The 26,431-nt window shown below is 40.3% G+C and overlaps 1 protein-coding gene across 1 annotated transcript; it reads left to right on the plus strand.

Moving 5' to 3' along the window:
* The first annotated feature begins 250 nt into the window (after nt 1-250).
* On the plus strand, nt 251-26,424 carry IL16 (interleukin 16). Its single transcript, XM_071441390.1, has 20 exons — nt 251-676; nt 8,272-8,408; nt 9,075-9,207; nt 10,691-10,784; nt 11,237-11,379; nt 13,146-13,256; nt 13,637-13,751; nt 13,956-14,029; nt 14,123-14,336; nt 15,382-15,499; nt 16,661-16,793; nt 17,503-17,590; nt 18,297-18,772; nt 20,316-20,457; nt 21,698-22,787; nt 23,285-23,468; nt 23,662-23,763; nt 24,453-24,705; nt 25,581-25,706; nt 25,952-26,424. Exons 1-20 carry the CDS (start codon nt 314-316, stop codon nt 26,143-26,145), a joined length of 4,290 nt encoding a protein of 1,429 aa, XP_071297491.1. The 5' UTR covers nt 251-313; the 3' UTR covers nt 26,146-26,424.
* The last annotated feature ends 7 nt before the right edge of the window (nt 26,425-26,431 follow it).

Below are 26,431 nucleotides of genomic sequence, written 5' to 3' on the forward strand. Positions count from 1 at the left end.
GCAAGCAGACAATGGCAGCATCACAAACACTTATTAGAAGCACTCCACTCTGCTTGGGTAACATGGCAGGAGAATGAAAAGGTGAAGGAGGATCTAGGAGAGCTCTGCACAGAAGCAGAATTAGCAAGTCATGAGATATCACGTGGCTGTTCTCAGACTGAAAGGCTCTGTTGATTCGATTTATTCATTAGGGCTTTCCAGTAGCGTAGGTTATTAAGTGGGAGAAAGTAGGGTATATTACAACTTACTTTTATATTTCCTTTCCTGGAGGATATTTAGCACCACAGAAGCAGAGAAAACTACTGAAAGTACCATGCCACATAAATGGGAGAATGATAGGAAAAAGAGCAGCAGCTCTCTGAAGATGGATCAAAAGAGCAGTGCTGGGAACAGGAAGTCAAGAAAGTTTCGCTCCATTTCAAGATCCCTCATACTCTGCAATGCCAAAACCAGTGACGATGGGTCAAGTCCCGACGAGAAATGCCCTGATCCCTTTGAGAACTCTACCAGCTGGGGTCAAGAGGATTTTGACTGCTGTCCCAGAACTCAGCTGCCATACTCAGCAGAGGCAGAGGACAGCCCACCTGATCCTCCGCGTGTGGTCACCAGCATCCTCCAGTCCAAAGCTGCAGCAAATGAGAACTGCAACAACACGAGAAGAAAGTTCCTCACCAAGGTAGGCAATTCGTGCTGGGCATTGTAATGTTTCCCACTGCAGTAGTTCCCAAATGGAATAATTAATATTTCCCAGGAACTTAGGGTTCCACTTGACTGTTTCAGAGCCTACGAACCTGCAATGTTCCTGCTCTGCATAAAAGGCATGAAAACATCCTGGCTTCCCTGCTGTGCTGTTGCACTCTGCTGATGCACAGTCTGCTGAAATCAGTGCCTCTAGGCCACTATCAGTGTTCAGACAAGTACAGCTGGTGTGTTCTATCTGCAAGAGACTCCAGCTCAAAATATAAACCTGTCACTGTAGCAAAGTGTTCTTGTAGCGTGATACCTTGGTATCTCACAAGCCAGGCAAGCATGGATTATATTAATATTGTGTCAGACACAGGAGATTCAGTAGGCAGATGCTCTTTCCCTCTGATTCAGGAAGAAGGTAGTGATGGCTCTAAAACCACCAGAGATGTCACATTTCCTAGAGATGTGAAAAGTCTGAGTCTCATATTACAATGTTATTCTTTAATCAGCTATGTGAACCCAAACAATCTGAACAATTTTTCAGTCTGAGCAATGTATTTTAGATGGCTTTAGAAAGTTCTTTCAGTAGGATAGCCCAATTTTTCCACTTTCTCTCTACCTGTTGCTGTGATGTGTAAAAGGGACCTCACTGCAAGTGTCATCTTGGCACCTCCTTTATTACCTTATGCCTTTTATCTATGCAGATACATGCTTATCTGAAAGAACTGATTCTTTCACCTAAATAGTTTTCCTTGTATATTCTAATTTATTTTATATAAAATAAAATATATATTGGCTAAAATTAGACATCTATGTCTAAACACACAGTGGCACAAGTGGTACTGAAAATCAGAATCTCCCCTTACCCTTGATGATGACCACAGCATGCCCAGCATCACAAAGACTGCAGCAGGATGAATGCAAGTATTTCCACCCTTGGCAAAGCCCCAGCAGGAAGACAAAACCAAACCAACTTGCTATTGCATTCTGACAGAAAACAAGACCCAAGTCCCAAAATTCACTCAGTCCCCTGCAAAACCATGCCAACTCCTCCTTTTTGGAAACAGTCCGTATGCACCCTGCTGATGTCTCTGTGAGTGAAGAAGGAGCTGGCCTCTGTGCACTCCCCCATCTTTTCTTTTCAAAAGCTGAAGCACTTAAGTGGGTGTGTGTCAGCTGCCACAGTCGATTTCCTTGCACATCTCTCAAGTGTGCAGGGCTCCAATAACTGCTGTGATCCATCCCCACATGCAACTCCTCAGTATCTCATCTCAGACTGGAAGTTTAGATTGTTTGCTTTTATAGCTGGCAAGCAGCTAAAACAGGGATCTGAGGAACAGAGTAAGTCCCACAATGCCTTTGCACATATAAAAATAGAACTGCTAAGGATATAAATCCACTCTTAGGCTGAAGCATCAGTGTCACTGAAGAACATGTGTCGGATGCTGACATAAATTAGTCAGCAGCTCAGTCCCTCACAGCAGCATTTGGGTTGCTTAGTGCTGCTGTAGACTATGAGTACCATTAAATTCCCACTCCAGAGCTCTCATAGCAATCTAAACCTCTTCAAATGCTACTTGCTAATCTTCCATACCTTTCAGAGTCATGGATCAATGAGTGATTCTAAAGTCTTATCTTGGCTTGCTAAGTAGGATGAACATTGGTAACAGCCACACAACCCTGTCCTGTGCTGCTGAGGTTTTCCCCTGGAGTATGAAAGCAGTGATCTCTACCTTCCATATGGCAGAACCCTGTCAGAACAGTCTTCTGTACCACATGTCTTACAAAGCTTAAGCCTTCTCTTCAAGAAGTCAAACAGGCATTTTTTCATGTCCCAGTGTAATTCTCTCTCCTCCATCTAAATGTGACACTTCAGAAATTCATGCTGTGTGACTCAGAGCTGAAGAATCCTTGTCTTTGTTCAAGAAAATTGATTCCATTCTTTCTGTGGTGTTCTTGAGAATATTCCACTATTCTTCTCCTTTCCAGCACCTCCAGCCCTAAGCGTGACTCTGAAGGTGTTAATAACTCCCACAGAACTGAACAACTTAATATTGCTGTCACAAGGAAGAAGAATGCCTAAAAGTGCTGCATGATTTAATGCTCCCTGTACATTTCTTCTCCAGAGTAAGGGGGAACCTGTAACATCAGTATTCAAAATGCAAAATCATTTTTTTCTGTTGAAAACCTTAAGTGCCTCTCTGAGCCATACTCTACTGACTACATGGGATACACCATAAGCAATAAATTATTAGCAAATCAGTGTTGCAGGACTAAATAACAGATTTTTTTTTTTCCTTCTCTAGTATTCTGTCAGCAGTGAGAGCAGATGAACTGTCTTTTAATTCATTTGGCTTCAGTGACCCACTATTCACTTAAACTGGCTATTCCTTGTCACTTGTCACTTGTCCAGACACTTTTTGAGATGAGGTGTGCTTGGTCTGGTATGGTGGACTGCCAGCTGGTCTATGTATAAACAAGCAGATCTCCTTTACAGTGTGCCTCTCACAAAATCAGCAATTTTCACATGGCCTGAAAGAAAAGAAACCAAAGAAATGGTAAGCAGTATCTGATACCCTGAGCACGGACACAGCAGACACTGTGGAAGATGTCTTTGCCTGCTCAGACTGAAATCACTCCAGTTGTTGGAGAACTGGACAGGAATAGATGATATCAGCTCCTTCAGAGAACAGCAGGCTCTGCTGAGTGTGAGAGCTGCTGCAATAAGCACTTCTGCTACTCCAAGAAGCATTTCATTACATCTTCCCAACACCCCCAAAACCCTGGGAAGTGCTGAGAGCTACAGTGGGGCTGGTAGCAGGGTTGAAATAGCATCTAGAATAAACTAGAATAGAAAAGGGTTGGATTCTGATGAAATAAATACAGGAACTAAGTTGACCTGACTGCATGGCTCTACTTGGTTCTAGAAACTTCTGCACCCTTTCTTCCTTTAGTCCCGAACTCTCTGATTGAAGAAGAGAAAAGGCAAGAGGTAATTTTTCTCCTTTGGTCATCAGCAGAATATAATTTATTAACTTGCCTTGATGCAAACACCAGTTAGCTGGCCCTTTGGTACCAGGACAAGTGCTATGGCAACACAGTGTAATGTCTCAAACACAAACCCACGGGCGGGATGGAAAACCAAAGCCAGGAGAAGAGACTGCATTTATTTAGATATTTATGTGTTCTCCTCAGTTTTCACACTTCTCTCTTTCTGTCTGCCCAGCCTTCTTGCTTTTGGTGTACATCACTAGGTCATCCTCAGAGCCAGCTGGGAGAGGAGCTGTTCCATTAGTACAGCATGTGGTGCAAAATGCAGGCCAGCAAAGGCTCCCAGGAAAACACACCGAAGGGCAGATGGCAGGGGAAAGGTCCTTCTGTAAAATCTGATGTGCTGAATTGTCAATCTATGGCAAAGCTTAATCTCATGCCCTGCTCCTTGCATCATCCTGGCTTTCCAGCTTCTGCCATTTTACTGGTTTCAAAGGGAATATGCTGCTGGGAAAATGAATTACACCTACTATAAATACTTGTAAAAGACCCAGGCATTCGGCTAGGGTACGTCAGAGCCAGTTGAGTGAGTTTATGCCAGAGAGACTCTGGCCCTTTCTGTCAGAACTGATGCAGAAAAAAATTGCTCCTTGAAGAAAATCCCCAAAGACCATATTCTCTCAGAAATCCTAGCCATTTCACAGTCATAAGAACTGTGAAAGACCAGAAAACCAAAATATTTTAATAAATTATTGTACTGCCGTTAGATATATTTTTCCTTTTATTTTTTCCTTTTTTTTTAAACCAGCAGTCAATTAGCTCATTGTCATGCACTTGGTTAACTGAGTCCAAGACCTTACTTGAACTAGCCTTGTATAACATTTCAATTCAGACAATCTAACTACTGTGTCTTACTTTAAGAGCTCACAAAAGTTTTTCAGTTTTCCACAGATGCCATGGTTACCCTTATTTCTAAACAACATCTGGAATTAGATGTTTTGAGATGGGACTCTGGGTTAGAAATGTCTAATGAAAGCATGAAGGAAAAAAGAATCTTTTAAATGACAGATAAAAAACATCCTCAGAAGCTTTGCATTTTGGATGACAAAAAATGGGAACAGGAAGAGAGAGTTGGCCTGGATGTACCAATTATTTTTCCAGAAAAAACAGAAGAAAAGTTAATCTATTCTCACCTGTGTAACATTCAAGAAGGCTCTTAAAGTCCTTTACTTTTTATCTTTCAGCCAAGCAGACTCAGTTTAAATACAAATTTTGATTTGAGTGGAACGTACAATGCAGATAAAAGTTTCCTCAGAGTCCTGAAGTGCTGGAAGACAAAGCAGAGAGTTTATTCACTGGCAGAAAATATATGTTTAAATATATATTCTAATAATGAAGAGACAAGGCTGACCTAGGATCCACCTGCCCCCACCTCAAAGCTGACAACCTTCTTTTAGCAAATTTTCAGTACTCACTGTATTCAGATCTACAAATCCCCTTTCAAAACAAACAGAACACTTTAAAAAGGAAAAAAATGTAAAAATAAATACTGTCTTTACTCTTGGAACCATCAGCAGTATCTCTATGCATAAAATAATCAGAGACAGGAAAAAAAATATTAAAGAACTAAACCCAAAGCAAATTGACTGTGGGCACAAGAATTGGTCAAACATTTATTTTTCTGAAGAACAGCTTTTATTAATTTTCTGTCATGTTGCAATAACTTGGATATGAATATAATGATCTATATCCAGGACCCAAAAAATACAGATGTTGACAACATACAGATATTTGCCACATGTCCATAGACCAATAAATACTTATTTTTTTAAGTAATTCACCTAAATGAATTGCAGCAATGACTGAGACATGGAGCTATTTTGAAATGTAGCCCAACTGGGTAATATGACTACAAATCTAAACAAAAATTGTTCCCAAGATTTTTCTGCTGTGTACAAGGGATTTAACCTCTACTTTCCTAGTGACTAAATGCATGCAACTTACAGTTGTTGGAAAAATCTTCCTATCAGATTTGGTTCGGTGATGTTTCTCATGGATGTCCCAAAAAAACCCAGAATTTCCAGCCTGGCACATGTCCCATTGTACAGAATACAATCTCTTCCCCAAAAGACTTTCATGGTGCTGCAATGAAAAACCTCAGAGACAAACCCACTGCTCTCTGTGATGTCCTGTGAAACTGGGCAGAGACACAACACTTTTGGACAATTAATTAGGAGGATATTTAGAAATATGATGAACACGGTAGCTATATACTGTGAACAAGTTATAGGAAAGGCAGGACTCAGCTTTTAACAGGGATGAGTTGGGGACAGTCTGAAAAGGCCTATGAAAATCAATAAGATGAAGTGTGGAGAACAGCTGTGCAAAGTTGTGTGTGTGTCTGACAGGTGTCTGTGAGAAGATATGTGTATCTTTCAAGGGAGCATTTCACAAGAGTAGGGATTCCTAAGAAGATAAGCTGGCAAGTCCAAACTTGAATTCTGACTACAGGAAAAAGAAAGAAAATTACTCTTTTAAACACTGAGTTTTAAATACCATTATTCTTTCACAACAGCCCCAATCGACAAGCAGCTGACATCTCAGAAATACTCAGCCAAATGGCAGCATAATTTCCTGCCTTTAATATCTATCTTACATCTCTCATGTTTTACAACAAGCACATCACCTTATTGAAAACCCTGTGAGTTTCAATGGATGCTCCATGTATGCAGAATCTGACCTCTAATGTCATAATCATGCCTGAAATAAAGGACAGTGCAAACAAACAGAAAAGGGAACTCACATTTTTTGCTACTCAAGATCTCAAATTTTAAGGCATCAGAATGTTAATCTTTATTTTGTTACCATGCCGAAGACTTCAAAGAACTGCCATAAGATCATTAAAAAAAAGAACATAATGTAATCCTGATTTCAAGTAAGCATTTCCCAAGATATTTATCTTGGGTGAAAAGTAAATATAAAAGCTCCAAAACTAATATTAGAGCTCAAGCCAACTGGTTTAAGATAGAACTCTGTCCATGCTTATATCCTTACCAACATATTACTCACCAGAAAAATTCTTCACGAACAAAAAAGGCTTCGTAAAATTCAGACACTCCTCATCAAAGGCAGACAATCTGGAATGTAAGCAAACCCACAGAGTTAAGGAGTCAGTCAATACAAGTATAGCCCTTATCCATTACCTACTGAATTCAGCCCAGGGCCCCAAGTTAAGTATTTCATTCATTCACAGATTTACTCTGGCAGGTTTCAGAATGGGAGCCAGGCTTCGGCAGTCAGCCTGAAAGATAACGACCTTTATTGACATTGCTGTAATTTGCATTTTGTGTTTGCTGTCAGTTAGGAATGATGCAATACCTATTGATTTTTGGTGAAGCAGCACAATGATTCTCATCCTCAGGGCTGGATGAACTCTGCCTAGGGAGGAAATGAAGCCCTGCTGGTGGTGAAAGTGGCTACACAGCTTTCCTTGTGCTGTCAGAGGACTACAGATTACTGGAAATAGTTTATGCACTTTGACCAGGGGCCCTGGGAGCAACACAGACAGTTGACCACTGTTATGCTTTGTGGCCTGTCCTAACATATGAAATTTGCCTCCCCTTCAGAAATCTATACCTCAGTCATACAAATCTCTTGGGAACAAGCCTGGATCCAGGACACACTGAGTGCCCTCTTCACTTTGTGGAGTATGGAGAGGCTGGCGAGGGCAGAGGAGGTGGGTTCAGCTGGGAGCAGAATAAGTGAGAAATGAATGATTCTCTTGAATCAGGAGAAATACTAAACAAGTGGAAAAGAAATTGTGCGCTAACTTTCCAGCTTTCCTCGTCTCTTTAAAATTTTTAGGTGTTCACATTTGTGCCACAGGAGGGTATTTCCTAGTCAGATGTGTTGTGCTTCGTGTGCTTAGTTGCTCCATTCTTTGCTTTCCATACATGTCTCAAAGCACTACTTCTCCTTCTGAATGGCCCTGTGTTAATGATTCATAACTGCATTAAAGATATGCTTACAATTAGTCCTCCAGATGCAATGCAGACTACAGCAATTTCAACCAGTCTGGAGTGGACAAAAAATTTTCCACTGCTGCAGACCTCTCTGGTCCCCTGCCCCCACTTAACAAGTCAGCAGCAGGGGTGGAGCATCTAGTGTTTTGTATACACTTATTTTACTTATTTTCCATTCAGACCTCTTCTGTTTTCCAGAGCATTTAATTTTCTGGCATGTGTTTATTTTCCTCCCTGTCTATTCTTACAATAGCTAGCATAGGCAAAGTTTACCCAGTTACTATGAAAAGTCTGCTATTTGCTCTCTTCCCTTCATGCAAAGGGACAGTATATTGTAATTCTTCCCTCTTGTAGCCAGAAGCCACTGAAGTCCTAAGGAAAATAGCTTCTGTAAAACACTGACTCTATAACACCATTGTTTTTTCTCAAATGGACAGTGTTAAAGGCTCCTGTTTTCCTGGGAGGCAACCGGGTTCTAAAGCCTTTCTTAAAAAGGTTCAGAATAAGTGTAAGTAACTTTTAACAGTTTAAGTACATTTTTGCTCATGCAAACTTTTATCTTCTGGATCAGGACAGCTGCATCTGCAGGCTGTGCTCAACATCAGGGAACAGCAGCTCAGGAATCAAGCTCTCCCGGAGTCCGAGATGTGCATCTTTCTGGAAAGGGTTAACAGGCAGCCATGTGCCTGCTGAGGGCCCAGCAAACAGGTACAGTACATGTGGAGTTAGCTAGTTATTACAGAGACATTTGTTTGCACAGAGTTTGCACAACCAGCTTTTTGTGACAAACTATGCCTTGAAGCTCAGTTCCAGAGAAAAGAAATGATGTCTGGGAATCATTCCTTACATTGCTTCCAGTTGGAGACACTGGAAGATTGTAGAAATAAAACTGCGGCCACTCAGGGATCTCTGTTGCTCAATTACACCAAGAAATAAAACCTTGAAAAAGAGAGAGTGTACATAACATCAGGTTTTCAAATGGTGATTCCTTGCTAAAGGGCAGTGTAGGCTGGCATCCGTCCCACAAGGCCACTGGAAAGCAATGTGAGCTAGTGTGACAGGAAGTAAATGCAGTCTTTGAACAATTTTTCAGTACAAGACAGTGAGAAGGGAGGAATGTCTTGCCTGAATGTCAGCTGTGAGATCACCAGGCAGCCAGTGATCACCAGGACTAGGCAGAAGAGAGAAGCAATGGAGAAAAATCATAGCAGGGGATGGGGGTTATCACACACCCAGGCACCTCATGGCAGCCCAGGTCAAGGCAAAGGGAGAACTGAAGCTGACTCCTCAGATAGTGAGACAGGTAGCACATGGAACAGGGATATATTATTTTGTGTGAAATAATATACAAATGTTTCTTTTTTTTCCTTTAAGGGATGGTTGCCTGACCCCAAGGGATGAACTGTTAGCACTAAATGTACAATCACTCAAAGACTTGTCCAGAAAGGAGGCTGAGTCTCTCATTCCCCCACCAACACAGCTGGTGAACATCATGATGGCTCACAAAGTAAGCACGAGCAACTGTGGGGTGATGGGACATTTACTTTAGAGAGGAGGGGAATTTGTTCATCAGACATTTGAAGATGGTTTTGCCTTTCATGACAAAACCCAAAACCTCCTGTGGTCAGACTCTGGTGACTTTCAGCATAGCTTTTTCCCAGATAAACAGAGGCTGTGGGGAGGCCGAGGCTCTGGGAAACTCTAGCAAGGGCTGTTCAAACCCTTCTTTTAGAAACACACAGCTTGCCAATATTAATTTTCCATTTAGAAGTTGAAGAAAGGCAGAAACGTATTTAAGGGAAGATCCATGAATCCCAGAGAAGCCAGAGAGCAGGCCCTGTAACAAAGTAGTTCTGTGAATCTAGGATCCATAGTTAATAGCAAATGCGTTTCAAGCTAGCTAGCTTGGCAAGAGAAACACTGCAAAATCACTTTCAAAATTCATCTTCAAGGATCTTCTCCGTGTTTCTAATTCTGAGGAGTTCCCCAAGGGAAAAGCCCTAGTAGGATTTTGCTACTTGGCAACACCCCCACCTGCTGTCCAAGAGGAAAATTAGCATTCCGTAAGCCTTGTATCTCCAAACAATTCCTGAACGTGCTCTGACACTGCTCCTGTCTCAGCTCCTGTAGAATAACACTGAGCAAAAATGTGGCTTTTTTTTTTTATTTATATCAGTTTCCATATGGTGTCTGTATTTAGTTATGTTCTTCCTTTAACTGGGATTCCCTCAGGATCAAAATAATTGTGCCACGGAAACAGGATCAGAATCAGGACTAGCAAGAACCACCCAGAAATTATTCCTAAGATCTACTGTTATTCAGATGTGATCACGTACTTATTTCCAACAGTTCTAAAAACCTGCATTTAGAAAGCTGAATGTTTAATCTACAAGTTTTTAAATGCTAGAATTAGGGGCCGTATTCTCAAAAGCAACAGGAGATTCCAACTGGAAGGTACTGATTTTTTTGAAACTTCTTAAACTTAGTCCTCAGATGTTTTTAAATGCTCAGATTGTATTTTGACTAAAAAACATCCCTCTGAATCAGAAGTTAGATACATATCCACCATTGCATAAAAAGGGATTAAGAATTTTCCTCTTGACTGTAACACCTCCCTAAGGAGCTTGAGTACCTGAAAAGTATCAGCTACCTCCAGAAATTAGATAAGCATGGCTATATCTTACCCATCCATCAATCTGTCTGGACGAACTGAGGGTGTCCAATTAATTTTTTGTTCATTTTGTCTAAGGACCTGAATCTATTTCTATCTTATGACTTTGTTACAATAATTTTTATAGCAAAATTTGGGCTTCATTCTCCTTTATCCTCCTATTTGTTTTAAATAATGAATTTTGCTCCATGTTTTTTTTTGATTCAGGCTGAAATCCATTCAAGACAAATTAGAAGAAATTTATTTTTTAAGAATAGATCACTTTGAAAGTTTTCTGCATAGCAATGGGTTTTGTTTGTTTGGTTTTTGTTTGTTTTAGGAAACACCAACATATAAGGAAAGGCCTTTGGAAATACAGAATGGTTTTCTGCACGGTAAGGCTGCATGCCAGCGGACTCGCAGTAACTCCACCAGTAAGTTGCAGAGCAATAATCTGTTTTCTTGCAATACTCAAGGGGTGCAGATCACCCCATTGTGTGATGGTACTATGGTGCTAAAAGAAATGTTGAATGTTGTCCAAATTTATTCTGGGATCCTTAGCTAAGAATTGCTGATGCATAGAATCATCAGCTGCTGTATTCACAACATCCTGCAGCTAGGTTTGGTGCATAAGGTTTGCATTTTATGGTTTGGGCCGTTTTTTTTATGTTGCATTCTAAATAGGCCAACACTTTTTTGGTGGGGAATTCATGCTTGTTACTATATTTAACATTAATTACTGTCGTCAAAGTGACAACTGAAAACATCAATCCCTTCACATCGAGATTTACAAAGGGAACACCATTTCTGGGTAACGTTTGCCTAAAACGCCTGTGCTGTTTGTCCAAGCCTTGTGCAGTAACTGGGCTCTCTGCCCACCCGGCAGGTGCGAGCCCGCTCTGGGCCGGGGCTGTGGAGGGCCCGGCGCCGCGCAGAGCTGGGCCCCTCAGGGAGCGCCCGCCCCACGGCCTCCACGCCGGCCGAAAATCGCTGTCACAGCAGCTGGACTGCCCTGCAGGGAGAGCCCCGGTGAGTGCCACGGAGACACCTGAGGAACACACAGTGCTGTCCCCAACAGGGCTCTCTGCATGACCGAGGTGCATCCTGACAGATCCCCTCTGCCCCGCAGGCCCTGCTGGGGTGATGGTCACTCTGGCTCCTTTCTGCCCCCGACATTTCCTCTGTGAGGGGTGGGAGAGCAGGAAAGGCACCGTGCCATTTCTCCATGTTCTCCTTCCCATTGCCCAGCAGGTTCTTTGGTGTGGCTAAATTCCCAAGGGTGGTTTACACCACCCCGCTCTGAGCCCCAGTGCTGCGCTGGCCCAGCCATGGCTACAAGTGGGTATGGACTGACCATGGCCCCCACTAAAGAGACAGATTTAGACACCTGTTAAAGGAGGCTGGAGACTGGCTCAGGTGCTCTCCAGATAGATGCCAACTGATCCATGACATGCTGGGAAATGTTTCGGGTATTTATGGTCCCCAGACTCAGACCTGGAGGAGGAGATGGAGGCAAAGCTCACACTCAGCTCCCACCTCCCTCCCTGCTGTTCCCTGCTGTTCCCTGCCTTCTCCTGGCCCACCACCAACCCTGAGGGACCCAAGGCTTTAACAGGAATAAGGAGGCTGCAAACCAGAGCACAAACCCAACCAAACCACACCCGAGTGCACAGAGAGGTCCTCAAGGATTCACTGGGATTCCTTCTCCTCAAAGCTCCTGCATGGCTGCCCATTTGAAGAGGCTCCTTGGCAGCATCTTGGCTTTGGGTATTGCTACCCACCACAAACAGAAATAAAAAAATACACCTCACACAGAAAAAAAAGGAAATTTGAAAATTTCCTGTTTCAGATTCAGAAGATCCAGACCAGAATAAACAGTCACCCTGGTCAGACAGAGGAATGCATTTTGGAGACTGTGTTTTTGGTGTTGCATACCTGTTCACCTCTTAGTCCCATTCCAAATTCCATGTTGAATAGATAAGCTGGTTTTCATGTCAAAATTGAGACTCTCGCATATGCAGAAACCATAATTTTGGCCGATTCTTCACTCTTCAACACCTGTTAGTTTCACTTTGCTGCATTAAAAAAAAGCAAAAAAAAAAGCGTTGAACTCTCTCAGATGTGTAATGAGTGCAATTAACTCTGACCCTGCTGAACTTCATGCATAGCTAACTTTGGGTAATGACTTCTGTCAGTGCTTAAATTATCTTGTAATACCCAATTCTGTGTTGAAATAGGAGGTTTTCATTAAACATTTCACTAAATATTTCATTAAAAGTTTATTAAAATGGGGCAAATCTCAGAGGCTGAATTTAGGAAATCCAGCACAAATTCATATTTGGGGAAAATGCTGAAAACAGGTTTGGTATGTGCCAAGATAAAGTTTTTAGTCACAAGATGAAGGAATGATTTTGAATGTCTTGATTTTAGTTCAGTTCTTGAAGGCAAAAATGATAATACTTGTTCATGTCCCCTAATGACCACAAATGGGGTTTTGGCATAGGGACTCAAGCCAGAGCACAAATATATCTTTCTACACCATTTCACCCCTTCAAGACCCAACATCCTAATTTTTCTCCAATTTAGTCTCTACAGGACAAATTCAGTGAGCAGAGATTTTCTGAATAACAAATGGCGTATGAAAATTACAAGGATTTTTTTTTAAAGAATTCTTTGTACAATCAGTTATAAGGAAGAAAATTTCAAATAAACAAGTTGCTGCAATGTATGTTCAAGAATTTCTGTTTATGCATAAAAGAAAATTGTTGGTTTTGTTGGTTTTTTAATGTTCACAGGCAATTTCGAGGCCATCCAGATCCCTAAGTACAGCACAACTAGTGCACACATCCTGTGGCTCACAGGCTTCAGTGATTTCAAACATTGTATTGATGAAAGGACAAGGGAAGGTAAGACTGGTTATGTTGATTTACCATGAGTTTTACTTCTTGTCACAAATGTGATCTGCAATGTGCAGAGAGGTGACTGCACGTTGCTACTCTTGGGCTGCCAGTTCATATCCAAGAAAAAATTTAAAAAATAATTTAGACATCTTCCTATGTGCATACAATGTGAATTAATTGATTGGAACAAACAAAAAGCAAAACATGAGAGGATTCTGCTGAAATTTCCATTTACTCTTTCTACAGGAATGTGATTGACTATTTTTTCATGTGTTATGCTACTCCACTGACAATACTGCCCATGTAGGTAATGCAGAAGAAACTGCAAATGAGCTATTATGAGAACTGAAAGTGGATTCTCACACACTTTTTCTTCCATAAATTAGGGTTTGGGCTTCAGTATCGTTGGTGGTAAAGATAGCATCTATGGACCAATAGGCATCTATGTCAAAACCATCTTTCCTGGTGGAGCTGCTGCTGCTGATGGAAGGCTACAAGAAGGTGGGAAATATCTCTTCTCTCCTTTTTCCCACTTCCCAAAAAATGACACTGAAAGTCAGATTGAAGCTGAAATGAGTCATAAGTGACTTTTACACCTGCATCCATTTTTGTATTTGCAAGAGTCCTTTGGAGTGCATGCATGTTATCATGTAACTTATTACACAATACAGTAATAGTGATATAATTTTTTCTCTTTCGAAACAGGGGATGAAATCCTGGAACTGAATGGAGAATCCATGCATGGATTAACACATTATGATGCTTTGCAGAAATTTAAGGTTATGTATTCTCCCTCCAGAACAACCTCTGCTTTTAGACACAATGTGCATGTGAGCTCAACCCATTCACTCACTCTCTGTTCTTTCCAGCAGGCCAAAAAGGGTCTTCTGACACTTACAGTCAGAACAAGCTTCAGCACACCTCATTCTGCTTCCAGCTGTCAGTCACCCCTCCTGTGTCAGTCACTGAGCTCCAGTACATGCATAACCAAGGAAAACAGCTCTTTCAGCTCAGAAAATGGAGCATTCTCCTTAAATCCTACAAAGCCCAATGACAGGGTCATAATGGAAGTTACCCTAAACAAAGGTGAGTGTTGACATTAACTGAGCACTGCCAACAAAGCACTGATTGACAAACCACTGTTCATTTGCTCCTTGAATGTCTTTCCTCACAAACCTGATTCTTTTCCTGAACTGTTTTTTTTTAATACACTAAATTAGATCTTGGTGCCTGTCAGTACTAACAAGTATGTATCAACAATTGGATTTTGAACACCATCTGTCCTCAAGAGCCAATCACAGAGGATTTTTTGCTCTCAAGCATTAGAGTCACATGCATACCCTTCATTTGAAAGAGTAAAGCTCTTGCCAACAAATGCCTCTTATTAAGCAGACTGTGCAGCTCTTACCCATAATTATGCAAGCAGTTAATTTCACTCTTGAAAAGGCTTTAAACCAAATAAAATAACTATCTACATCTTCTTGTAGTTCTTTCACCTCCTCTCCAACTGTCATCATCTTCTATTTAGAAACAACCACTGGCACAATGAAATAAACTTTTAAATATGGGAACATCAGAGCAACAAACAAAGCAAAGCCTCTATGAGGTACCATGACTTACCAAACACACAGGATGGGATCTGACATCAGTGACTGTCCACAGCAGAGAGGGTAAACTCACAGAAGTCTTCAGCTGTATTATATAAAACAGACAGAAAACTGAAATGATGTAACAGTAGCCATATATCCTTAATTTTAGCTTTTTTCCCCCCTCTTAATTTTAGCTCCTTAATTTTTTTTCTATTTTGTCTCCTTGTAAAGTCATTTGAATTCTTCTGTAATGACAGATATTTTGCAAAATAAACCTGCAGTCCATTGTGTCTGTAACACTTTAATCATGAGGAGGACAAAAGCCCCCATAACAACCCCACAATAAAACAATAGAAAGGTACAGAAAAATGCAGTGGAAGCAGGAACAAATACTGAATGTGCAACACTCATGAACACAAGACTTTGGTTCCGGCTTGTGCAGAAAAAAAGAATTAAATTTAGTTAATTTTTAAGAAGGTTCTTCAATAGTTTGCTTTGACTGTTTCTTATGGATTTTTTTAAATTATTATTGATTCTTTCAGAGCCAGGTGTTGGCCTTGGAATTGGGCTGTGTAGCATCCCTTACTTCCAGTGTATTTCAGGGATCTTTATTCACACCCTCTCGCCAGGATCAGTGGCACATATGGATGGGAGACTCAGGTAGGATGAGAAAGGCTGGATATCTTATGTTACAAATTTCTCATTGATCTGTTTTATGGGTTTATTTTTGACCTATTTGGGCAGGAAGAAATTTGGGAATTTGGTGTTTAAAGGACATGTGCTATTCTCAGGGTTGGATCATGTCTTCAGGATATGTGGGATTTCCAGAAATACAGTAACCCAGGGAAATCTCTGCCTCTTGTCCAAGCTGGGCTAACTTTGAAGGTATTAGACAAGCTTGTAGCATGGCTACTGGAGGAGATCTCCAAATGAGAAAGTATTTGGAAAAGCCTAAACATATGGCATAACTTGGCTTGTTTGAGCACTAGATTTTTTTCCTAATACAAGCTCCTCAAATTCTATCTCTTCTTGCCCAATAGAAAAACAGATTTGCTGAAATGAGCTTTAGTGAGAATGTAGAAATTCACTTTCAGAGATTTTTGACCAACTAGTAGTGTTCAACATATTGAGAATTGAACAGACCACAGCAGTTTCAGTGTTTTTGATCAAAGTTTAGGTGTTCTGTAATTCTCCTCTCTAATACTTTAGCTGAAAGAACTGTAGTCTTAAATTATTTGAATATTTGCATGATACAAGTCACTGCCTTCAGTCAGGCTCTTAATGTATGTGAGAACTAGAACAGAGCAAGGCAATCTCAGTTTCCATATGAGCCAAATTTGGATTTCATCTGTAAAGAACGAGTTTAGCAGATTTTGATAGTTTGTCATTGGAATTTTTCTCTTAATTGGTTATTCACATATGTAGCAGAAACATAACATCCTTTCTGAACTTAAAAACCACTAACATAATATAAAGACATGAAAAGTGAAGTGCTAACTGGAAAGGAAGGAAGTAAGGTGTAGGTGGAAGCAGCAGCTGAGCTGCAGACAGCAGAAAGAACACCAAGTGTGCACAGATGAACATGCAGAAAGCTCAGAGGTTGCATGCAACATGGCAGATCAAAACCCCTTGACATCCAACTCATTCCCATTACATTCTCTGTAACAGGACAGAAAGACAGATTTAATCTGTAAGAAAATTAATTAGGTCGACCTTATGAATTTGCTTTTTATATATTTTCACATGAGTGAGATGAGGTCAGGAGAAAAATCTTTGTTTACATTCTCTCTTTTTTTTTTCTTTTTTTAAATATCTCTCTAGGTGTGGAGATGAAATTCTTGAAATTAATGAAACTTCAGTACAAAATACAACCCTTAATGAAGTTTATGCTGTGCTGAGCCATTGTGATCCTGGTGCAGTACAAATCATTGTTAGCAGACACCCTGAACCACAGGTAGCACAGTCTGTATTCTTTCTGAATTTCAAGACAGAACTAAGAGGGAGGAAGTGGAAAAATGTTGACTACAAAGATGCTGATCTCTTTATGATGATCACTGCACACACACAAAAAAATCTGAGATATGCATTCTCTTAAGTAGAATTACTTAAGATGTGAAGATCACTGGTGACAGTCTTACATGAGATTCTATGCAGTGAATAAGGAAGCTACAGAAATAACATTTAAGGAATAACCCAAAACATAATTCTTATGTAAGAAAGAATTGACAATGATAAGTAAATAATTTGAAAGAGGGAACATACCTCCCCAAGAAGAAATGTTTATACACTATCTTTCAGTAATTAAAATTAGGTCTTGCTCTGCCAATATTTATAATTAAATTAATATTGAAGTATAATGTTTTATTCCTGCAAGGTTTTTCAGCAAAATCCTTCCTAGCACCAAATACTGTATAAATTACTATTAAGTTTAAATTGTTACATAAACTATGGTGTATTGAGTTACCTTATACTGGTAGATCCAGGACTCCACTTCTAGTGAAATCTGCAAAAGAATGTTTACCTTTAAAAGGTCCCATTTTACCTAAATAGCCACTAAAAAGAGCATATCCATAGATATACTTCATATACACTAGGATTTATACAAATATAATGGTGTGCAATTAACTCACCTCATGAGAATAAAAGGGCATGATATTTCCTAGGTGTCTGAGCAACAGCTAAAAGAAGCTGTTGCACAAGCTGTGGAAAGCAACAGATTTGGAAAGGAGAGACACCAATGGAGTACTGAAGGTAAGGGAATAAATGCATTCACTGAGACATGATAATTTTGACTTAAAAGATGCCAAGGATGAGTACATGCTGTATTAGAATCCTTGAAAACAGTCAGGTAACCCAAAGCAGAAAGAAAGAGGAGGAAAGCTTACAGGACAGCCCCCCTAACATGTCTCCAATGATACATTACCAGAGTGATGAGAACAGACCAAGTCTGTCTGATTACCAACAAAAATTTCTTGTGCAAACTTCCTCTCACAGTTGCTCATCCTCTCCAATTCACAAGCTCTGCTTAGAGTTTTTCAAACCACTGTCTGTAGGTGACAGGACTATGACAACAAGGAACTATGAAGGTGATGCCCTAGGGCTAAACCTTGTTAATTCCTTTTTTTGTGAGGAAATGCAGTCATGGCTTGAGCTATTTGCCCAGCTCAGGTATGATAACCTCTTCCAGTAATGATACTGCTTTGAGTGTCTTCTAAAGAACCAACAGGTAACAGTTATCAGTAAAATGATAGTGCTGACATACCTATATATAAGGAGAATATTATTTGGTCATTCAGGAACTTAGCTGTTGACTCTTGACCCTACAAGCCTTCAATGCATAAATCACGCCTTTGCATCCACCGAGGATGATACTTAGGGGCAGATTTCATCAGCTGAATCTTAGAAACGAGCACTCTGCGTGTACTGAGCAGACATTTTGTCCATGTTCCTGGTACAGGTGTGAAGAGGCTGGAGATGAGCTGGCACGGGAGGCAGCCCTGTGAGAAGCACTCGGACAGGAGCGTGGGCTGCTGCAGCCGCAGGGCTCAGCGGCTCATGACCCGCTCCAGCAGCGACAGCAGCTACAACCCCCGGGCCTCCTGTGCCCCTGCTGCTGTGCCCCAGCTCACAGACTTGAAAGCAAGAGTACACAGCATAGATGTACCCATCACCCAGCAGCCTGGGCTGCTCTACTCATTCTCTGCCAATAATTCAGGGAGAAATTCCCCTCCCACCTGTAGTGAAGGTGGTCGAGCCTTGCAAAACACTAAGAAGTCATCAGAGATCCTCGTTAGAAAACCTAAATCATCAAAGCCCAAACCTCCACCAAGGAAATACTTCAAGCAGGACTGCACATGTGATGACCAGGGTAATGCAGATAGAAAAGAAAAGCTTGTATCAGAAGTGGCTGCATTACCTTCTGCAAGTGTGCAGGTAAAGTAAAATTTACAACATTTTTCTTGTGTGTGCATATTTTTGAGGCAGGGGAAAAAGGAAGGCAAAGTGGCTTTGCATGGCAGCAGGAAGAAGAGTAGGAAAGAAAGAGGAAAATATATATACATGTGAGAATGGGGGGAAGAAGATGAGTCTTCTGTTTTGAAAATAAGGTGTGTATCTTAGTGAAGCCAGTATAGCACAAAATGTTATGTTCAAAGTAAGGTCGGAAGGCAGAGAATTGTCTGAAGAAAATCTTCCATACTAAGGTATCTGAGTTAAAATCCCAGTGAGAGCAGCTGCAAGAATGAATCTGAGTCCCTGCCTCTCCTCACGAGCATGTGCCATTAGTGGTAATCAAGAATGCTCTGCTTCCAGGGTTATGCCCTAGGCTGGGCCTGGGGGTGTTTACACAGCTTCTGATGCCAGCTTGGTGTGGCTCACCCCAACTCCCTGTGTCACAGAGTCATATCATTTATAGTAGTAGTCATAAAACAATAATTTCTTTGTTTCAGCAGTGGATTTTTATTGGAAGAAAGCACTAACATTATGTGCAGCAGGGAATCTTGGGCTCAGATACCTTTCTTGAAACCAGGAGGTATTAAATAAAACCATTTAAATTGTGGTGCACACACATCTTTGTTGATGAGCTACAGTATTTGAAAACAGTGTACATTTGTATATTACTGAATTTCAGTTCCCTCTCTCATCTAGGACAACAGAGAGTGTTTCACTTTTGCATGAGTGTGAAGGATTGTGAGATCTGCATGTTGAAACAAAATTGTGGTTTGTTTAAAACCGAAACTTCTTTTCCTCAGGTTTAGCAATATGGCAGTAGAAATGAACTGCTCTCAATGCAATGCAAAGGAAAAATACAAAAAGCAAAACACAGAAAAAACCAAAACAAAACAACAAATAACCAAACCAAACACAACAAACACAAACTGCCCCCCCTAACCAGTTCCCAAGCTGCAAAGATCAATACAAAATTATACAGAGCAAACTGAAGTCCACATATAATGTTAATATCCAAGAAAATTTCAGTTAAGCTTCTTAGGTAAGGTCATTTTTACCATCCCCTAAGTAGAAACCACTGCTAGAAAATCAACTTTCAGAAGTAAAATTAAGGGCAATAAGTACTTGTTGAACTTACCACTCCCTGCAACTTGTTATTCTTCGTACTTAGTCATTCTAAGTGAGAAAAACCTCAATCTTAAGATCAATAAAATCCATGAAAAATCAAGATCTGTTCAAGAAGACAACTTCCTCTATTAAGATTGTCTTTATATCTGCATATACCCAAGAGAGAAAGTTTCTGGTCAGAATGTATTTCAGATCATTAAGAAAAGGTTTTATTAGTGCTTTAAATTTTTTTTAACCCTGATTTCCCACAAATTTTGTATTAGTACATCTGAGGCCTGCATACCACAATTTTAAATGGGGTTTCTAGTTTTTTTTGCAGATTCATATATTTTTTCAGATTCATATGTAGTGTGGTTTGCATAATTGCATTCTGACACACTTCTCTTTCCTGTTTGTTCAGCAGGAAGTTGGAGAAGCAATGCTAGAGGGACATCAAACCGATGTAACCCACAGTGTCTTCACCACTTCTCCTACTGCATGTGATAAGGAGCATACAGCTGCTGCTCCAGTGGGCAGAGATCAAGAAAGAAAAGAAAAATTAGGTATGTTTAATTTAATTAACTTTTTTCCCCCAGCTAAATATATAGTATTTAGGTTGGATTCCAAAATGGGTATTGAGCTGACTTCACTTTCTCTTTAAATATAGTCTTCAAACCATATCTCTAAATTTTGGGATGAACAGATGAAATTTCAAATTATTGATTAATCTCTGTAAAGAAAGGGAAAGTAGATCAAAATCAGCATAAGAGATGATTTATTGTAATTTTAAAAAATTATTAATCTTTGTCAAAAGAGAAAATAGATCAAAAGCAGCATAAGAGATGATTTATTGTAAAAATTGTTAATGGACAGGTAAAGTATTTCTGTATTGCTTCAGATGAAACTGCTTAGTTATTCTGAACATCTCATATTAAAGCTTAGTTTTAGCATTTCTAAAGGATATTTTTATGCACAATTTCAAGACCCTAGTGTTGCAATGGTACAAACCACTGAAAAGTTACTTTTTTGCTGTGCTAGTTAGAATTAAGGAAACTTAGTGTTAAGGGAACAAGACAATCTCAAGAGGTCTCTTACAACATACAGGCTTATGCAAATCTGTAAGTTATGGCTCAGATCATTAAAAAGAGTAAAAATGTTGCCTTAAAAAAAGTTCACACTGAAGCAGAAAACAGCACCTGTGCAGCTGCACAAGCAGAACTTTGCTGCCATTCAGCTCCACCATGTCTAACATTAAAATGCTCAATTACTCTATGAAGTAAAAAATATTCACGTATTAGAATCAAGTTTATACTTATGAGAAAAAATCAACTGGAAATGCCTGAGGAAATTTGAGGAAACATAAATATAGAATATCTTCCCATGATCCTACTCTTTTTAGAGTAGGATATACTTACAAATGTAGAAAGTAAATGGTTTTCAAAAGAATTTACTGTAACACGAGCTTTTTCTCTAGGCTGCAAAAAACATTGCAATTTTAACTTTCTATTTTAGCTGTTACATCCTGTATCAAGATTTCAGCACCCCAGAATTTCAGTATTTGTAAACCCTCTAAAAAAACAATCATGTATTTAAGTGTGCAAGAGCCTTGTTTTTCAGTTAATTTCACTGTCTGAATTCAGAACTTATGGATCAAGAATTATGATTTTTTAAAAGCTGAAACTTTTTAGAAACTTAAAAAAAAAATTATCAGAGGCTTGAATGAAATTCAAGGTTAATGAATTAATAATGATGCAGCAAGAAGTAGATGGATGGTTGTTTATAATCTATGTCTTTTTTTTACAGGGAATCCACTTTCATCAATTCAAAGACCTGTACTTAAAAGACAAGCACGGGTAGATTATAGTCTTGATACAACAGAAGACCCCTGGGTTAAAATTTCTGACTGCATAAAAAGCTTATTTAATCCTACCATGAGTGAAAACCACGTCCACTTAGATTTGCAGCCTGGCATAGACAAAAAAAAGGAGAATCAAAATCGAAGCAGCTCAGAGACAGTTCTGAAGAAATCAGAATCAGAGGGTTCCAAAGTGCTAAAATCAGATGAAAATGACAGTGTGAAGAAGGGTCCTCCTGTTGCACCAAAGCCCACCTGGTTCCGCCAAAGTCTGAAAGGATTGAGGAAAGCAAATTCAGATCTAAAACCACAGGCAGATCAAGGTCCTCCCAACCATGACAGTGTTTCCAACAAAAAACAGCAATCCAGCTTCTCACGTGTGTCTCCTGGAGGATCATCAATAAAACAAAGAATAAGCTCATTTGAATCCTTGAGTGCTCCACAGTCACCTGAAAAAACCCCCCGAAGGTTGAGCCTAAAACCATTGGTGCAGAAAGAACCTTCCCGCCCTGCAGCAGGGGCAGAGGCAGCTCCAGCCTGTTCAAACCAACCCCTCCTCCCACATTGTGAAAACAGCCACCAACAGCCACCTGTGGCCATGGCTACAAAGAGCCTGGATAGATCTTCCTCTCGCAGGGAGAGCACTGCCAGACCAGAGGAAACCAGCTCAGAGGAAAGCAGCAATGCCAGCACTGAAAGTTCATCGAGTCTCCTCACTCCAGAGGCTGTTAACTCCCATCTTGTGTCAGTAGCGAAAGCACACAGCCTGAGGTCACGAAGCTTCCCTCTCACTGCTGCCCAGGCTTGTGAGATAATGAAGCCATTTGATGAGAAGTGTAGCAAAATCTATTCCATCAGCAGCCAGGTGTCATCTGCTTTAATGAAATCATTGCTTTGCCTTCCTCAGTCCCCAGCCTCTTCTGGAAACAGTGCATGGGAAACTCTGGACACAGTGTCTCAGTCCTCCATGGAGGAGGATGGGCCTTCCACCTCACCTGCGAGTGAGAACCACCACCTGGACACTGGCTTTTCCCTAAAGTAAGATACCATATTTAAAACTCAGATTTACAGATCAGCACTGGTGAGCAGCTGCACTGATTCACTCACAGATTAAAGTTCTGAAGTAGCAGCACACAGAAGTAAAGCACAGACTAAGAACTTTTTAGGGCATGAAGGTTAAATGACTCCTGACTGTTAATCTTGTTTTTGATTTGTATTATATCCATACATAGATATTGCAAACATTCTCCTATTTAAGGAGCATTATTTCTAGTATCTCCATGATAAAGCAGATTTAAGTGCATTTGCCTGAGGCCATGAAATTTTTCTCATTCTTTTATGCAATGGATTGTACTTCCTTTAAGTGAACACAATTAATTTCCATTTGCCTGTATTTATAATAGTTGCTGGAGTTACCTCCCAAATTACATGCTAATACGATGAAAAGATGACTGCTCCAAAATTGCCTTTTGCTTTAGTGGGTATGTTCTCTCATAGCTCAATGTTTCTTTTTTGTTCTTGTTACAATGGGACAGCCTCTCAGAGCTGAGAGAATACACAGTGAGCCTGGCAGACAAAGGGAAGGAGGAAGACAAACAGGAACAGGGCTCACCTCAAGCATCCGGTGTGTTGGGGCAGTCAGTCATCTCTCTGCTTTCCCCGGAGGAGCTGGCAAAGCTTATAGAGGAAGTCAAAGCCCTAGATGAAGAAACCTTAAAGGTAAACCTGCTTTTTATTTTTCTTTTTTCATGCATGATTTTCAGAAAGCTGTAGAATGAATGTGTCTGGTAAACTTTGCAACTTAACATTATGCTTATGCCACTAAGTCTCATTAAAAAATGTATAACAGACTTTCCAATCATTAAGACATATCTTCTGGGAAGTCCTTGACTATATTCCTTTCTCTGCCTAGGAACTTGATGATATTCATGTTACAGTTTTGCATAAAGAAGAAGATACTGGGCTTGGATTCAGCCTGGCAGGGGGCATTGATCTAGAAAACAAAGTGGTAACAGTAAGTAGCATCTTAAAAACTACTCTCAAATCAACCCTCTATCTAAAAATATATACCTTACTGGTTTTCTACTACAGTTTATGGCTTTTAGATAATCAAAGCAGGCAGATGTATTGATAAGGTTGGAAGGACTGCAGTGGGTGAAAACAGGTTCCTTCTGCACAGAGCTGCCTCTCCAGGTGTCTGGTAGCAGTGTCCTGTTGCCTTGGGTGCCTCCTCCCCAGCAGCTCTGAAAGATGAGGCAGAACACACAGCCCTCAGCAGGAAATAACCAACACCTTACTCACCTGCTTATAGAAGACCATGCAGGATGGTCTGGAGGAATGGGGTGGGTAAAATACATCAGGGGTCTGGAAGCTAGAGGTAAGTGTCACACCTCCTTCCTCTCACAAGCAGCAAGAGGGTCAGGAAGTAGAATATGCAAGGTACATAGCACAGGTAGCACAGCTTTAGCCATCTGGTACCAGGGCCAAACTGCTCCCCTGGCTGCTTGAGGAGGGATGTGCACAGGAAAGCTTCTCGGTGCAAATTTATTCATCCTCCATCCTGAAATGTGATAGAAGCAACTTATTCCTGGCAAAGAATGAAAAATGCAAATGGTGTAAAGTGTTAACCAAGGGATTTAGTGATGTCCTCCTCTTTTCCTCTTCCCTTCTCTGTGTGTGTGTGGTGACTGGGCTCTTCAATAGGTTCACAAAGTATTTCCCAATGGCCTGGCCTGTCAGGAAGGAACTATTCAGAAAGGAGATGAAGTGCTCTCCATCAATGGGAAGTGTCTGAAAGGTGCAACTCACAGTGACGCCTCAGCAATCATGCGACAGGCCCGGCAAGCCAGACAAGCTGTTGTTGTCACCAGAAAACCCAAAGATGGAGAAAAAAATCTCAATGCTTCAATCAGCTCTAGTACATCATCAGTAGCAAGTGATGCCTCACAAGAATCTGGTAAGTTTAGTGGCATTATCTTGCAGCCCCTACTTGATAAGAGTTTACTCATCACCTGAAATCCAGGTGTTCATAAAACCAGCAGTGGCTGTATAAACCTGTGAACCCTGATTAAAGACAGCACAGTTAATAACACATTCCTGAAACAGATATTGAAATATTTGAAATAACTTTACTGAAAAGGGAAAGAATTAATGGATTTCTAAAATAAAAGAACTCCTAAAAAACCCAAGCATGATTCTCTATGTGAATTTCTGTAGATGTACAAAGATGGCTATTGTAGCACACCATCTAATTGAAGGTATAATGACAACTCAGTGAACAGTGATTCTTTATTCTAATATTGTTACATGACTTGTTCTCCATGAAAGAGAATTTCAGTTTGAACAAACAATATGCTATTGTTTGATATAGCAGGTGGCTACATCTGAAACACAGCAAGGTCAGAGTTTTGCAGAATATTTCACTTGCACAATAGTTTTGTGTTTTGATTTGGTTTTGGTTTTATTTCTAAAGCATGAACTGGAGATCTGTAGCTTTATTTCCATAGTGCAAATTAGCAGCCTAGTAGTCAATAACAACTTCATAGCTAATATGAAGTCAAATATTTTCCTTAGATTTTGTTAACAGATTTTTATAATTCTAGTAAATATCCTGCATTTCCATTCTCCCATTAATTCAAACATAACTTTCTTTCCCCAGCTTCCCAGAGGGCCTTAAAATGACATAATGAGAAATTAAAAGCTTTAGTTTTCTCTTTCATTTGGCAGTTTATAGGACCTTTGCAAACAATCCAAAAGTTAATTTTTTGTAACAGATGTTTGAGCTTTTTAGACTGTGCACTGTCTATGTGGTAACTTTCCATTTGTTTTCAGCCACTGGGGATACAATCTGCACTGTAACTCTAGAAAAAACATCTGCTGGTTTAGGATTCAGTCTGGAAGGAGGGAAAGGCTCTATTCAGGGAGATAAACCCATCATCATCAACAGGATATTTAAAGGTAAACACACTTAACATGTTCCCAACTCAGGCAGCCTTGTGGGGTTCATAACTGACTGCTGATTTATAACTGTGGAAATGTTATTTTTTCAAATGCAGCATTATATTGCTTGGTGCCAGTAATTTGCCTGCTGGGACCAGGTGGTTTTTAGCAAACATCCTAGTGATCCATTCACTAGTAAGTGAAAGATCCATTAAAGTTTCTTCCACAGAAAGAATTAAAGGAAATTCATTTTCTGTCCCCAGGGACTGCACTGGAACAGAGCAGCCCTGTTCAGCCTGGTGATGAGCTCCTACAAGTGCACACAACTGCCATGCAAGGGCTCACTCGTTTTGAGGCGTGGAATGTAATCAAGGCATTACCTGACGGGCCCATCACAGCCATCATCAAGAGGAAGAATCACAGCTCTGTTACCAGCAAGTCATCCAAAACTTTGTAAGAGGAGGGATTAGACTACTGCCAATATTCAAAGAAAGGATTTTATTACTTGCAGGCACTTGGCTGCCTCAGCAAGATACTCAGAAAGCACCCACGAGGAGTACACTGGAGCTTACTGCCAGTTACAGAGAAAGCTGTCTGGGATTAACTAAAACGTGCAGGAAACGGGCATGATTCTTATTTCAAACTGCAGAAACAGATGTTACAAAGGGTATAATTATAAAATAATGACTTTGTTAATAATATAGTGGTTGTAATAAAATCCATCACAGCTATAGTACTCTCCT

Source organism: Agelaius tricolor, unplaced genomic scaffold, assembly GCF_023055355.1.
Source record: "Agelaius tricolor isolate 1412-34295 unplaced genomic scaffold, bAgeTri1.0.p SCAF_16, whole genome shotgun sequence".
Taxonomy (NCBI): Eukaryota; Metazoa; Chordata; class Aves; order Passeriformes; family Icteridae; genus Agelaius; species Agelaius tricolor.